The 13,926-nt window shown below is 38.3% G+C and overlaps 1 protein-coding gene and 1 long non-coding RNA gene across 4 annotated transcripts in view; one reads left to right on the top strand and one right to left on the bottom strand.

Annotated features, from left to right (window-relative positions):
- The window catches only part of G3BP1 (G3BP stress granule assembly factor 1), a 36,387-nt gene that overhangs the window by 14,677 nt on the left and 7,784 nt on the right, over nt 1–13,926 (top strand). For all 3 annotated transcript variants that reach the window (XM_045436706.1, XM_045436691.1, XM_045436698.1), the window contains 9 exons: nt 1,904–1,985; nt 2,449–2,622; nt 4,636–4,726; nt 6,134–6,227; nt 8,080–8,281; nt 9,530–9,631; nt 10,251–10,362; nt 10,567–10,695; nt 11,362–11,471. In XM_045436706.1, the coding sequence (XP_045292662.1) occupies nt 1,904–1,985; nt 2,449–2,622; nt 4,636–4,726; nt 6,134–6,227; nt 8,080–8,281; nt 9,530–9,631; nt 10,251–10,362; nt 10,567–10,695; nt 11,362–11,471 (1,096 nt within the window). The remainder of the gene's footprint in view (nt 1–1,903; nt 1,986–2,448; nt 2,623–4,635; nt 4,727–6,133; nt 6,228–8,079; nt 8,282–9,529; nt 9,632–10,250; nt 10,363–10,566; nt 10,696–11,361; nt 11,472–13,926) is intronic.
- On the bottom strand, nt 3,660–4,195 carry LOC123575867. The gene is made up of 2 exons (XR_006701045.1): nt 4,043–4,195; nt 3,660–3,772 (listed from the first exon to the last, which is right to left on the bottom strand). It is a non-coding gene; the product is annotated as an uncharacterized LOC123575867 (long non-coding RNA).

Here is a 13,926-nt window from a genome sequence, read left to right as displayed (position 1 = left end):
TGGGAGTAACAACAAAAAAGAATATTACATAGACTTGAGTTGATGAAGCAGTGGCTCTCAGGATTTGAGAGGATTGACTCCAATTTCGAAAGTAGTTCCACTGTGGGTAAAATGCTGTCAAACAGTATCACACACTACAGAAAATCTAGTGAAAGGAAAAGTTAATTGGTGGAAGAAACTTCATTGTTGTCTTAACTTGAAGAAATTGGCACAGCCACCCCAGTTTTCTGCAACCACCACCCTGGTCAGCAGCCATCCATCGAGGCAAGACCCTCCACCAATAGACAGATTAGGACTCCCTGAAAGTGCAGATGATGGTTAGCATTTTTTTTTTTTAAGCAACAAAGTGTTTTTTAATTAAGGTATGTACATTGCTTACATTGCTTACATTGTAGTAGAAATACTGTTGCACGTTTAATAGACAAAGGTGTAGTGTAAACATAATTTTTATATGCACTGGAAAACCAAAAAGCCTATTTGACTCCATTTATTGCAATATTCTCTTTATTGCACTGATCTGGAACCAAACTCTGATATCTCTGATGTTTACCTGTAATGAAAAGTGGATTAGCCAGCATTGAACTGATGCACTGGCAGATGTGTAGCCTTTTAATAACTTTAAAATTTGCAGGGTAGACTTAGGGTACCTGTGGGCCCAAAACTGTCCTATTTGAGGGGCCAGAGAGGGACAGAATCAGGATGTAGAATGATATGTATGGGTTCATTTGTGACAAATTGCATATCTGTAGGTAGTATAGGTAGCAAGAAATTCTTTTTAATTTGAAAAAAAATTTTTTTAATATTTATTAATTTTGAGAGAGAAAGCACAATCAGGGGAGGGGCAGAGAAAGACAGAATCCCAAGCAGGCTTGGTACCATCAGTGCAGAGCCCGATGGGGGACTCAAACGCAAGAATTGTGAGATCTGACCTGAGCAGAGATCAAGAGTCAGATGCTTAACTGACTGAGCCACCCAGGCGCCCTGAAAATCTTTTTTTTTTTTTTTTTTAAGTTTATTTATTTTGAGAAAGAAGATGTGAGTGAGCAGGGAAAGGGCAGAGAGAGAGAGAAATCCCAAGGAAGCCCTAGACTATCCGTGCAGATGTGGGGCTCAAACCCATGAACTGTGAGATCATGATCTGAGCCGAAATCAAGAGTCCGATGCTCAACTGACTGAGCCACCCAGGCGCCCCAGTTATCAAGAAATTCTAATAGCAGTTATTTCTGGGTTGGGGCACTTTTTGGGGTATCTTTGTGTCTGCATCTGGCTTTCCTGATCCAGTATTTTTTTTTTTCCCCCTGATCCAGTGTTACAATGAAAAAACAAAGCAATTGAGGATATAGGTGAATTCAAGCTATGGGGAATTAAAGTCTGAAGCTCTTAATGCATCAGCAAGAATTGTTAAAAATTACTCTTAAACCTCACCTGCAGGAGTTACTGGTTTTGTTTTTGTTGTTAAATTACTGATTTTTTAATGGAATCCCCTCACATGCATTCTCAGATATAAAAGGTTTAGACTTTGTAAGCTTACAGGATAGTGTAGATGTCCTCATCTGTATTAAAGCTGCCTGTTTTCTTCTTGAGTGAAAACAGGAACTTGTTTTCTTCTGGGTAGCCTTCCTGACATGAACTACAAGATCTTTCCCAACACAATCATCCTACTCTGAAATCTGGAGCTTATGACTTGTAAAGTGTTCTGCCTCATTGACCAAATCTATTTCTATTCAGCAAATGTTGAGTGACATGTAGGGAGTAGATCTATGATTGTATACAAAAATGAAAAAGAAAAACACCTTGTTTCCAAGATTCTGCCAGTGAGGCAAATAGATACCAAACATGAAAAATAAATATCAAGGCTTAGAATGCTTGCACCTGACAAGTAAATTATCTCTCTGTTTTACAGATTTTATGGAAAGAACTCTTCTTATGTCCACGGGGGATTGGATTCAAATGGAAAGCCAGCAGATGCGGTTTATGGACAGAAAGTAAGCATCCCAAGCTTTGTGTAGGCTGTTACACAGCTAGAAAATAACCCATATTGAGGCAGGTACATACGTAACAGATTTGCTGATATTTAAAGACGAAGTTTTTCAATTGCTTTTTAGCAGTTTTGGTGTTCAGTACCTATTTGGTAAAGCCATTGAAAAGCTTAGGGTGTCAGATTTCCTTATTTTGAATAATTTGTTCTGAAAATTTTCTGTTAGGAGGTAATTGATTTTAGCACAGGGATCATTCTCATTTACTGTAAACCTTTTTTAGGTATGCCAATTCAGGACAGTTTTAAAAAGCTCAAGGCGGTCACTGGGGATATCCTGTTCTAAGGCAAATTAGGGTCTGTGTAGTTTGTAATTTAAACATGCAGATTATCTCTACTTGTGTTGTATTAAAAACTTGTTTTTGTTGGAGATTGTAAATTTTAAGTCATTAACTCTTCCCTTGATTCTTTAGGAAATCCATAGGAAAGTCATGTCACAAAACTTTACCAATTGCCACACTAAGATTCGCCATGTTGATGCTCATGCCACTCTGAATGATGGGGTAGTGGTCCAGGTGATGGGGTTGCTCTCCAATAACAACCAGGCTTTGAGGAGATTCATGCAGACATTTGTCCTTGCTCCTGAGGTATGAAGAAACAAACCACGAAAGGTTGTACAAATATTTTTAGAAAGTATTTATTTTGAAATTTCAAGCTTACAGAAAAGTTGTAATAATAGTACAATACCTCATACATACTCCTTACCTAGAGCCATTGCCAACACTTGCCTGTACATTAGTAATGCTTTTTCTATTTACCTGTCATTTTAATTCAAAACCATTTATAAGTAGGTTGGAGACATCATGCCTAGTCATCCTCAGATACTTCAGTGAGCATTTTTCCTAAGCGTAAGGAATACTCTTTCTTAACTACAGTACCATTATCTATTTGTTTGTTTTTGGCAGGGGGAGCACTTTATAACTTTTGTGGCACAAGATGTTTCAGGCTCATTTGATACTCTCCTTGCTCCAGCCCTAGTCCTAGCCCCAGCCCCAGTTCTAGAATCTGCTGTTTCTTCAGGGAGCCCTGTTTCTTTTCCTGCTTATCATGAAAGGAGCCACGGGTTTATGTTGAAGAGTTTGCACTTGTACTGTCTTCCTGACTGGTGCAGACTGAACAAAGTCAGGAAGCCTATCTGCATACGCATGTGGAAGTGGCTCAGTAGGGACCTGCTGATTAGATGTTCTCTTTAGCATTACCCTTAAAGATAGTTTTCTGTTCAGGGAGCCTGGGTAGCTCAGTTGGTTAAGTTCTGACTCTTGATTTTGGCTTAGGTCATGATCTCCTGGTTCGTGGGTTTGAGCCCTGTGTTGGGCTTCCATGCTCAGCGTGGAGGCTGCTTGGAATATTCTCTCTTTCTCTCTCTCTGTCCCCCATAAATAAATAAATGAATGAATGAATAAAAGATAATCTTCTGTTCAGAAATAATGAATCTAAAACCCCTGTCATCTTACTGTTTGAATAATAACTTAGTTGTCTTTTTGAGAAATTAACATGTTTCATTTTAGTCATGAGTTTTAGAGGATGGCTTAGATTATCTGTAGTATAAAACTTGATGAATTTCTAACTATACAGAGTCATATGGGATATGATTAAGAATTATTTTAAGTTTGCTTAAATTTCCTTTTCCTATTAAAGAGGAAGAATCTAACATTACCTTATATAATGCATTGTTATATGAACTGTCTCATTTAATATCCAAAGCTCCTACTTAGATAGGAGATGTGATATCCCCCCCTTTTTTATTTTATTTTATTTTATTTTATTTTATTTTATTTTATTTTATTTTATTTTATTTTTTCAACGTTTATTTATTTTTGGGACAGAGAGAGACAGAGCATGAACGGGGGAGGGGCAGAGAGAGAGGGAGACACAGAATCGGAAACAGGCTCCAGGCTCTGAACCATCAGCCCAGAGCCTGACGCGGGGCTCGAACTCACAGACCGCGAGATCCGTGACCTGGCTGAAGTCGGACGTTTAACCGACTGCGCCACCCAGGCGCCCCACCCCCCCTTTTTTTTTAAATGTAGATGAAGAGACAGTGTTGGAGCTTGAATAGTTAATGACATAGTTGGATTTATACTCTGGTGTGGTCTTCTAGGCAGACCTTTTCAGCTGTAGCACTGTTGAGTGTTTATATCAATATTCTTGGATACAGATTTAAGGAATTTTAAGTACGTGCTGCAGTAGGTAAAAGTAGTTACCGTTCAGATTTGAGGTGGTGACATGTTACATACTTTACCAGTATTTGGCTGTCCATCTGGTGGTATTTTAAGGGAGCAATATATTTGAGTGTAGTCTTTAATGGCTATAATGCAGAGCAGGGTTTTTCATTCTTGGTGTTAGTAACATTTTGGACCAGATAATTCTCTGTGTGGCTGGCCGTTCTGTGCATTGTAGGATGTTCAGCAGCATCCCTGCCCTCTACTCAAGCAATAGCTTTCAGTTGCACTCTCCCATGTGAAAACTGAAGTATCTTCAGACATTGCCAGATATGTCTGGGTGGTGCAATATTGCTCTTAGTAGAGAACCATTGGTGTAGGGTGATTTGGCTTTTGGTGAAAATCTGAATAAATGAAAAGTTTTTGTTGGCATTGCAGGGCTCTGTTGCAAATAAGTTCTACGTTCACAATGATATCTTCAGATACCAAGATGAGGTCTTCGGTGGCTTTGTCACTGAGCCTCAGGAGGGTAAGTTACTTGTCTAAATTTTTTTTTGGATGGCATCAGGTTGACCTGAAGAGAGTATGGGTTTCTTGAGTGTGTTTATTATACTCTGTATTCTTTATTAATAACTTCTAATTGTCAAGACAGGGGAATGTCTGAGTTTTTAACCTACTCGAATCTAACAGGTCAACCTGCTTCACGGAAGACCTAAAACTCCAAAGTCAGTAGTAGGTAATTACTGCAACAATGGTAGATCTCATGAACTGCACGACACCTGCATGTAGCAGGGTGCACTGCAAGAGTAGAATCCTAGGTTCAAGGATCAAAATCTTTTACAATAGGGAGTAAGTGTGCCTACCCTTTGCTCTGGAGGGAGACGCTTTTCTGAGGCTGCTGTATAAATATTTCTGAAGGATAGTCTGGAGCAAAAGGTAGCCATTGCCTTAGTTGTAAGATGTGCAGAAGAAACATGAAAGACACCTGAAGAATGGTCTCTAAACACTAATAATAATTAGTATATCAGTACTTATATGGCTGAAATAAAAATTTAAGTACTGTATATTTATTGTATAATACAACTGCTTATAGATAAGTACTTTAAGTACTGTTCTTATTTTATAGATGAGGCCACTGAGACACAGAGCAGTAATTTGCCTGATGTTGTATATAGCTAGTTACGTGGTAGAGCCTGCATTGGATTATGAGCCTCAAAATGACCTCAGATTCCATGTTCTTATTCTTAACCCAGCCACTACATTAGCCTTAATTCTGTCCTTACAGCTTTTCCCATGATTTTACCAAATTTCTGTGTTTTATTTACTTTCTATATATATGTTTTTATTTCATTTTTTCTCTTAAAGTTTTTATTTAAATTCCAGTTAACATGCAGTGTAATATTAATGTCATGTGTACACTGTAGTGATTCCACACTTCCATATAACGTTAGGTGCTCAGTACAAGTGTACCCCTTAATCCCCATCACCTATTTAACTCATCCCCCCACTCACTACTTTTTTGATGGTGAACACTGTAAAAATGAATATAATGTTGACCTTTGAACAAAATGAGTGTTGGGGTGCTAATCCCACCCCCCCCCCCCAGTCAAAAATCTGCATAGAACTTTAGACTCTCTATAAACTTGTTAACTACTAATAGCCTACTGTTGACTGGAAACTACTGATAACATAAGTCGATTAACATGTATTTTGTATGTTAAATGTATTATGTGCTGTATTCTTGAAGTAAGCTAGAGAAAAGGAAATGTTATTAAAATCATAAGGAAGAGAAAATTCATTTACAGTACTGTACTGTATTTAACGAGAAAAATCTACATATAAGTGGACCCACACAGTTGAAACCTGTATTGTTTAAGGGTCAGTTGTATTTGAGAATTAAGCACAAATTCAAATTTAAGTTTCTTTACTCATTTAGAATCTGAGGAAGAGGTAGAGGAACCTGAAGAAAGACAGCAGACACCTGAGGTAGTACCTGATGAATCTGGAACTTTCTATGATCAGACTGTCAGGTAAGAAAAACTTTATCTGTCCAGAGCTGCATGAGAATTTGGGTTGTCTAGTCTTTCCCTTTGTTGGAGGGCAGTCGTATATTCTCAGAATTATCTCTGAAAATAACTAATTTCCTAAAAGAAAGGTTTTGCTTTTGGTATCTCTGAGCTAACAAAAATGTTATAACTTGTTTTAATTCTTATTGCACAATGAGAACTACTTAAATAGTATCCATCAGTTGCTTTTTGGTTTCATTTTTTTCTTGGCCATAAGTGAAAAATAGATTTTGGGATTATTTTTTTCCTCCAAGATTTTATTTTATTTTTTTAAAATGTTTATTTATTTATTTTTTTTTTGAGAGGGAGAGAGAGAGCATAAGCTCAGGGGTCAGGGTGCGGAGAGAGAGGGAGAGAATCCCAAGCAGGTTCCATGCTGTCCGCACAGAGCCCAATGTGGGGCTTGAACCCAGGAACCCTGAGATCATGACCTGAGTTGAAGTCAAGTTGGACGTTTAACTAACTGAGCCACCCAGGTGCCCCTCAAAGATTTTATTTTTAAGTAAATCTCCGTACCCATCATGGGGCTGGAACTCACAACCTCTGTCAGGAGTCTCATGCTTTACCAACTGAGACAGACAGGTGCCCCTGATTTGGGGGATTTCTTATCAAGTATTTAACACATCAAGGCATTGCATTAAGTGCTTTGTGGGGAATAAATATATTCAAGGACTTATTTAGAGATCAAGCATAAATTGATAGAAATTCAGACATGAATTAAATAATTTCATTAACTCAGACACTAAATGTGTGACTATATCTTAAACTTTTTTTAATCTGCAACGGAACAGAAATATGATAGGAATAGAAATATTTACTTGTCATCTGATATGAAACTCTTAGTACTTAGTGCTTAAAGGATGTTTTCATGTTTCTCCAGGTGTGGTGACATACTAAACACATTACTCACCTGGGTTGCAAGTTGAAAAAGATCTGTTGTCCCACCACAAACCTGCCAAATTAGAATTTCAGGGGGAAATCATTTGCAGCATTAACAAACATTCCTTGTGATTTTTCTGGAAGGTTTAAGAAGAAGTCTTCTGAATCATAACTTCTTTCTCCAGAATTACTGGTGTGTTTTTTTTTTTTTTTTTTTTTTTTTTTTAAAGTTCTGAGAGGTTTTTTTTTGATGTTAAAAACCGCGTAATACAAATTTTACCTTATTAACCATTTTTAAGTGCACTGTGTAGTAATATTTGTTTTTTCCTTTTTAACGTTTATTTTGACAGTGCAAGCCAGGTAGGGACAGAGAGAGAGAGAATGAATGAATGAATGAATATGAATCCCAAGCAGGCTCCACTCTGTGAGCATGGAGCCCCATGCAGGGCTCAAACCCACAAAGCCACGAGATCATGACCTGAGCTGAAATCAAGAGTGATTAACTGACTGAGCCACCCAGGCGCCGCCCCAGAGTAGTAATGTTAACTATATGCCAATATTTGTACAACAGGTCTCTAGAACTTTTCATCTTGCAAAAGTAAAACTGTAACCTTTGAACAACTCTTTTCCCCTTCCCCACAAGCTGTTAGTCTTTTTGTATGTGTGGTTAGCTAAGTGAATTGTGATAGTTTCAGGATTGTAACAAACCACGATTTGGTTCATTTTGATCTGTTTTTGATGTATTTGCTTAGGAGAATTTAGCAAATCTGATTTGCTCATTGAATGCTTTTCTAAGGAGTTGTCTTGTTTTAATACTCAGATCTTTTTTTGGAGACAGGGAGCTATTTTTTGGTTCAGGTCTCTATAGTTAATAAATACTTGGGAGTTTCTTGCTAAATCAGTGGAGGCAGAATGATGTTTCTCAAATTTTCCAAAGCAATGATTTGGAAGAACATTTAGAGGAACCTGTTGCTGAACCAGAGCCTGATCCTGAACCAGAACCGGAACAAGAACCTGTTTCTGAAATCCAAGAGGAAAAGTCTGAGCCAGTGTTGGAAGAAACTGCTCCTGAGGATGCCCAGAAGAGTTCTTCCCCAGCACCTGCAGACATAGCGCAGACAGTACAGGAAGACCTGAGGGTATGTAGTATGTCTTCCTTCTTCCTGTTTCTAGGTGATTTTTAAAAACCTCTCTCCTTTATAGTACTGTTTGGTGGACTTTGTGGGTACGTTTTCATTTGTTCAGGGAAACTTACTACATAATGAGCCATACCTCAGATAGGAATTAAGACGCATATTGTTTTCTGAAAGTAATTCTCCTCCCCACCCAAGGAAACTTGAATACTTTTAGACCAGAAATTTCAGGTGCTCTTTTATCACCATATCAACAACCTCACATTTTTTAAATATTTTGTTTCAAAATAATGCTTGTTAAAAACAAGTGATAATGTACCTTTAAAAAATATATCATGGCACAACAGACTTTTTCCTGCTTTTTTTCTGACTCTAATTGAGGATAACTTTACAGTAGAAGTAGAAACAAATTGCCAAACTACAGCTACTTTTCTAATTAGAATACTTGATTTCAAAGTTCAAAGCTTTTCTGTTACTCCTGAGGCATTTCAGGGTGATGTTAACTGGGATCACAGAACATTTACATTTGGTGTTCTGTGAAGGAATGTGTTTTGTGCTGTATTTATGGGGCCAGGGTTCTTAAGGTTCTTTCTTATATCATTTATTTAATAGTTCAAGCACCTCTTCTGGTCATTGTTTTGGGTGTGGGAGATATTGGTAAAACAGGTAGGGTTCTTGGTCTCTCTCTAGAGGGCAGTGATTAGGTGAGTAGGAAATGACTTGAGCTTGCAGGGGAGAAAAGTAGGTTGGCTGGATTGAGAAGGAATGACTAGTTAGGTGACTGCTATTGTAGCCCTGGAGAGAAATTTTGACACCTGGGATTAAGGTTGTGGCAGTGAAGGTAGTTAAGCCTTAAATAGTAAGAATTGGGAAGTTTGATACGGATTGAAAAGGTGTTCAAGGGAATTCTAAAGTTGATGTAACAGGGTTGATGTTTGTACCATTAATTGGGAGAATCCTAGAAGGAAGCTGGTTTTGAAGGAGAGAATTTTCTTTGATTCACAAACCTGAAATTGAGTGAAAGTAGCTTCTTAGACCTTAAACCTTTTCTTACTTTGCTGATACTTGATGACTAGTCCTAGGGGATTTTAAAACTAAATTTGTAAGTAGGGGAAGCAAAGGAATCTCAAGATACTTATGAACAACATCCTACCTAGTATGAAAATGTGACGCATATATTATGTACAAGAAATTAAGGACTAATAGCTTTTATATTATTTTGAAAGGGGTAATCAAGTAATGTTGTTCCCTTAGACATTTTCTTGGGCATCTGTGACCAGTAAGAACCTTCCACCCAGTGGAGCTGTTCCGGTTACTGGGATACCACCTCACGTTGTTAAAGTACCAGCTTCGCAGGTGGGTTTCTAAGCTTGTATATTGGGCACATTTGCTTGTATTTCATGTAATGTGGTTCACATAGGTTTGGAGAATGTGGGAACTGGTACACAGAGCAGAGAAGAGTACAGGGTGGTTTTTAATAATTTCCTTTTTTGGAGAGTTGTCAGTTTTTATTTTTATTAAAACAATTTTTTTTTAATGTTTAATTAGTTTCAAGAGAGAAAGAGAGGGAGACACAGAATCTGAAGTAGGCCCAGGCTCTGAGCTGTCAGCACAGAGCCCGATGCAGGGCTTGAACTCACGAACTGCGAGATCATGATCTGAGCCAAAGTTGGACGCTGTAAGTTTATTTTGAGAGAGACAGAGATAGTACAAGTTAGGGAGAGGCAGAGAGAGAGGGTGAGAGAGAGAATCTCAAGCAGACTCCACATTGCCAGCACAGAGCCCAGTGTGGGGCTCAAACCCACAAAGCCATGAGATCATGACCTGAAACCAAGAGTCGGACACTTAACCGACTCAGCCACCCAGGCACCCCTGTCATTTTCTCTTTAAACCTTATTGTTAGCTAAGAAACTTTACAGGAAAAAAGGTAAGCTTGCTTTCTTTTTACACAGAGGTTAACTTACAATTTTTTCAGCCTCGTCCGGAGTCTAAGCCTGAATCTCAGATTCCACCGCAGAGGCCTCAGAGGGATCAAAGAGTGCGAGAACAACGAATAAATATTCCTCCCCAGAGGGGACCTAGACCAAGTAAGAGCTCAGAAGGGTGACTTCTCTGGTTTGGGGGATTTTGAGGTGAGAGCTTGTTCTTTAGGGGTGGTTGATATTTTCTACTTTAAAAATAAATTATGGGGCTGATGGAATTACCTGTGTTTGGGGGTGGAGAAAAAAATCATTGAAATAGCCACTGAAAATGTCTTTTTCTTTCATTGCTGCTGTTTTTTGTTTTCTTAGTCCGTGAGGCTGGTGAGCAAGGTGACGTTGAACCCCGAAGAATTGTGAGACACCCTGATAGTCACCAACTTTTCATTGGCAATCTGCCACATGAAGTGGATAAATCGGAACTTAAAGATTTTTTTCAAAGTAAGTTCCTGAGTTTTAAAAAAAAAAATTTTTTTTTTTAATGTTTATTCATTTTTGAGACAGAGAGAGACAGAGCATGAATGGGGGAAGGTCAGAGAGAGAGGGAGACACAGAATCCGAAACAGGCTCCAGGCTCTGAGCTGTCAGCACAGAGCCCGACGCGGGGTTCGAACTCATGGACCGCGAGATCATGACCTGAGCCGAAGTCGGATGCCCAACCAACTGAGCCACCCAGGCGCCCCTAAGTTCCTGAGTTTTAAGTGCTAGATTTACCTAATACATCTATCTGTTGAGATTTAAACACTAGATTCATTCATCTAAGTGAATTACAGATGTAATTTCTAGTGGTTATTTTAATTAATTTTTTTTACTGGTTACATTTTAAAAGGTAAAAAGAAACTGGATAATTTAATTTTAATATTTGATTTAACCCAGTGTATCAAAAACATCATTTCAACGTATAAAAATAAGAGCTGTTTTACATTTTTCCATATTAAGTCTTTGAAGTCCAGTGTGTATTACACTTACGGCACTTATTTTGGGCTAGCCACATTACAAGCGGTTTGTAGCCCCATGTTGACTAGCGGCTGTCATTGATTAGTGTGTGTATAATATTTAAAGGAAATGTTCTAAGAAGTGACTTGAGAGTCTTTGTTTCCTTTGCAGGTTATGGGAATGTGGTGGAGCTACGCATTAACAGTGGCGGGAAATTACCCAATTTTGGTTTTGTTGTGTTTGATGATTCTGAGCCTGTTCAGAAGGTCCTTAGCAACAGGGTAAGCAGTTTTTCATCTTTTTTTTTTATAAGAATAACTTGGATCTTTGAATATATTCGTTTTACAAATATCTCTTACATGGAAAGTACAATTTATTCCAACATGTTTTGGTAGTATGTTCCATTGTGATGGGCCATTATTGTTAAAAGACTTGCCTGGGAGTTGAGAGTAACAAAACTTCTGTCTAAATAACTTTATTTTTGAGTCGAATGATGAGAATGAGATAACTAATAGTTACCAGTGCACTGAAATTTATGCAGATTTCTTTCCTTGGTGATTTTTGGTTTAGGAGATGAAATACAGTGTTGCTTTTAACTAAGATAACTTAAGAGCCAATTTTCCCGGGGCAGGTGTGTAGGTTTGGAGTCACCCAGCCTGGACCAATTTTATTAACAGTACTTCTTCCTACAGGTACTTTCTAATAATAGAGGGATTTGGTAGATTTGGAATCTTACTACTGTGTGGTTCTTAAGAAACCCTTCCCTTCCTCCACATCTTTCATTAGCACAAAACACTTTCTGTAATAGTAGTAGAGAACAAAAGTATAAATACTGTTAATTTATTGTGATGGGTGTGGGATTTAAAAAAATCTCACTTAAAAAAAAATTGAGGTGAAATTCATATAACATAAAGTTAATCATTTTAAGTTTGAGAGAGCGCCGGAGGGAGAGGGGCAGAGAGAAAGGGGGAGAGAGCATCCCAAGCAGGGTACCTGATGTCAGCGCAGAGCTCGAAGCCATGAACCCTGAGAGATCATGATCTGAGCCTAAGTCAAGAGTCGGACACTTATCTGACTGAGCCACCCGGGCCTCCCATTATTGTAAAGTATAAAAATTAATGGTTTATAATACATGATGTGCAGTCATCACCTGTCTGTCTACAAAGCATTTGCATCAAAAGTTGCCCACAACAACTCATCTTTCAGTCTGCAGATTTAAACTACACATTGTCTTAACCATGTAATAAAAATCTTGTAGGTCATTATTTCCCAGAGGTTCTGTAGAACTTCTGATGTTCTTCAGAATGTTGATTGTTTTACTGTCCAGTTTACTGTTGTGGTCATAACATTAAGTGAGCCTTAATCTGCAAATGTGTATTTAATCTTTCAAACTATTTCACCAGTATTTTTATGATGCATCTCCTGCAAAAACACTTAGAAGTAAGGAGAGAACAGTGGCTTTTCTTAGCATAGGCGCAGAATACTGAACCTAGAAATGTCCCAGAGGTCTTGTGCATAAATCCATAATTCAGCATGCAAAAGGTCCAGTGCACCTTTGTGGTGCAGCCTTGAATTCATCCTTAGAGGGTAGGATACTCCCAGTGGGCCAAAAGAGGTCAGACCTGATAACTGGCTTTTTAGTTAATTGTCCAAGGTAAGGGGGGTTTGTTTCATTTAATGCACATGGATAAGCCATGGCATCTTTATGCATAAGAACTTTTTGAAATTTTCTCAGAGGCTGTATGTCTGAGACCTTTTTCTCATTCAAATTGCTTCTACCCTTGTGATAACTACCCAGAGGTGTCTTCAATCACTGCCTTTTAAAACCTCTCCAACTTCTCTCCTCTTACCTTTTAGACTAGTACGGTTTTATTTTCCCCATTGTATATAGAATATTGCCTGGAACAGTGTATCAGATTCATATGTGTGAAGTGATTTAATATAGTGTGAATATTAAAACATTACATAAATATTTTAGTGTTAAATATATTTATGAATGTACAAATACAAATTTATGTATTTAATCAGAATTTTAAATATAAATCAACTCAAAGGGGCCTCCCCTCCCCACCCTACCCTTTACGTAGCTTTCCTCATGTGTACTTTCACATCACCCCTTTGTACTTTGGGAGCTTCAAGTGTAGCTTGTCTTTTGCCCCCTTCTTACTGTATTGGCAGACCTCTGCCATACTCCCTTCAGTAATTTTTTATGAGTACAGAAATAGCTTATGTAAGACTGACCATGGTGTTTGACACACTGTAGTTTAGCCTCGTGGTTCAAAGCTTTTACTTGCCTCTCAGGATCCCTTCATTTCCTCCTCCTTCCATTGCTCTTTATGTTGTGACCCATTAAGTTCCTGAACATTCCTGGCCCTTAGTTGGCTGGCCTCTAACGTAGTGTAATGACAGCCCTTGAAGGGTGGTTGTGAGCATTAAATAAATGTGAGGCATATAGAACACTTCTTATCATAGTCAGTACTTTTAGGTATTTGTTTAAAAAAAAAATGTCACTGGGGTGTCTGGGTGGCTTAGTTTGTTAAACGTTCGACTCTTATAGCTCAGGTCATGATCTCATGGATCGAGAGTTCAAGCCCCATGTTGGGCTCCGCGCTGATAGCGTGGAAGCCTACTTGGGATTCTCCCTCTCTCCTTTTGCCCCTTCCCCATCTCTCCCTCCCTCTCTTTCTCCCTCTGCCCCCCTCTCAAAAATAAGTTAAAAAAAAAAAAAAAGAAAAG

This window comes from Leopardus geoffroyi, chromosome A1, assembly GCF_018350155.1.
Source record: "Leopardus geoffroyi isolate Oge1 chromosome A1, O.geoffroyi_Oge1_pat1.0, whole genome shotgun sequence".
NCBI lineage: Eukaryota > Metazoa > Chordata > Mammalia > Carnivora > Felidae > Leopardus > Leopardus geoffroyi.
Note: the sequence above shows the minus strand (reverse complement) of the source record. Positions and strands in the feature narration are given on the sequence as shown.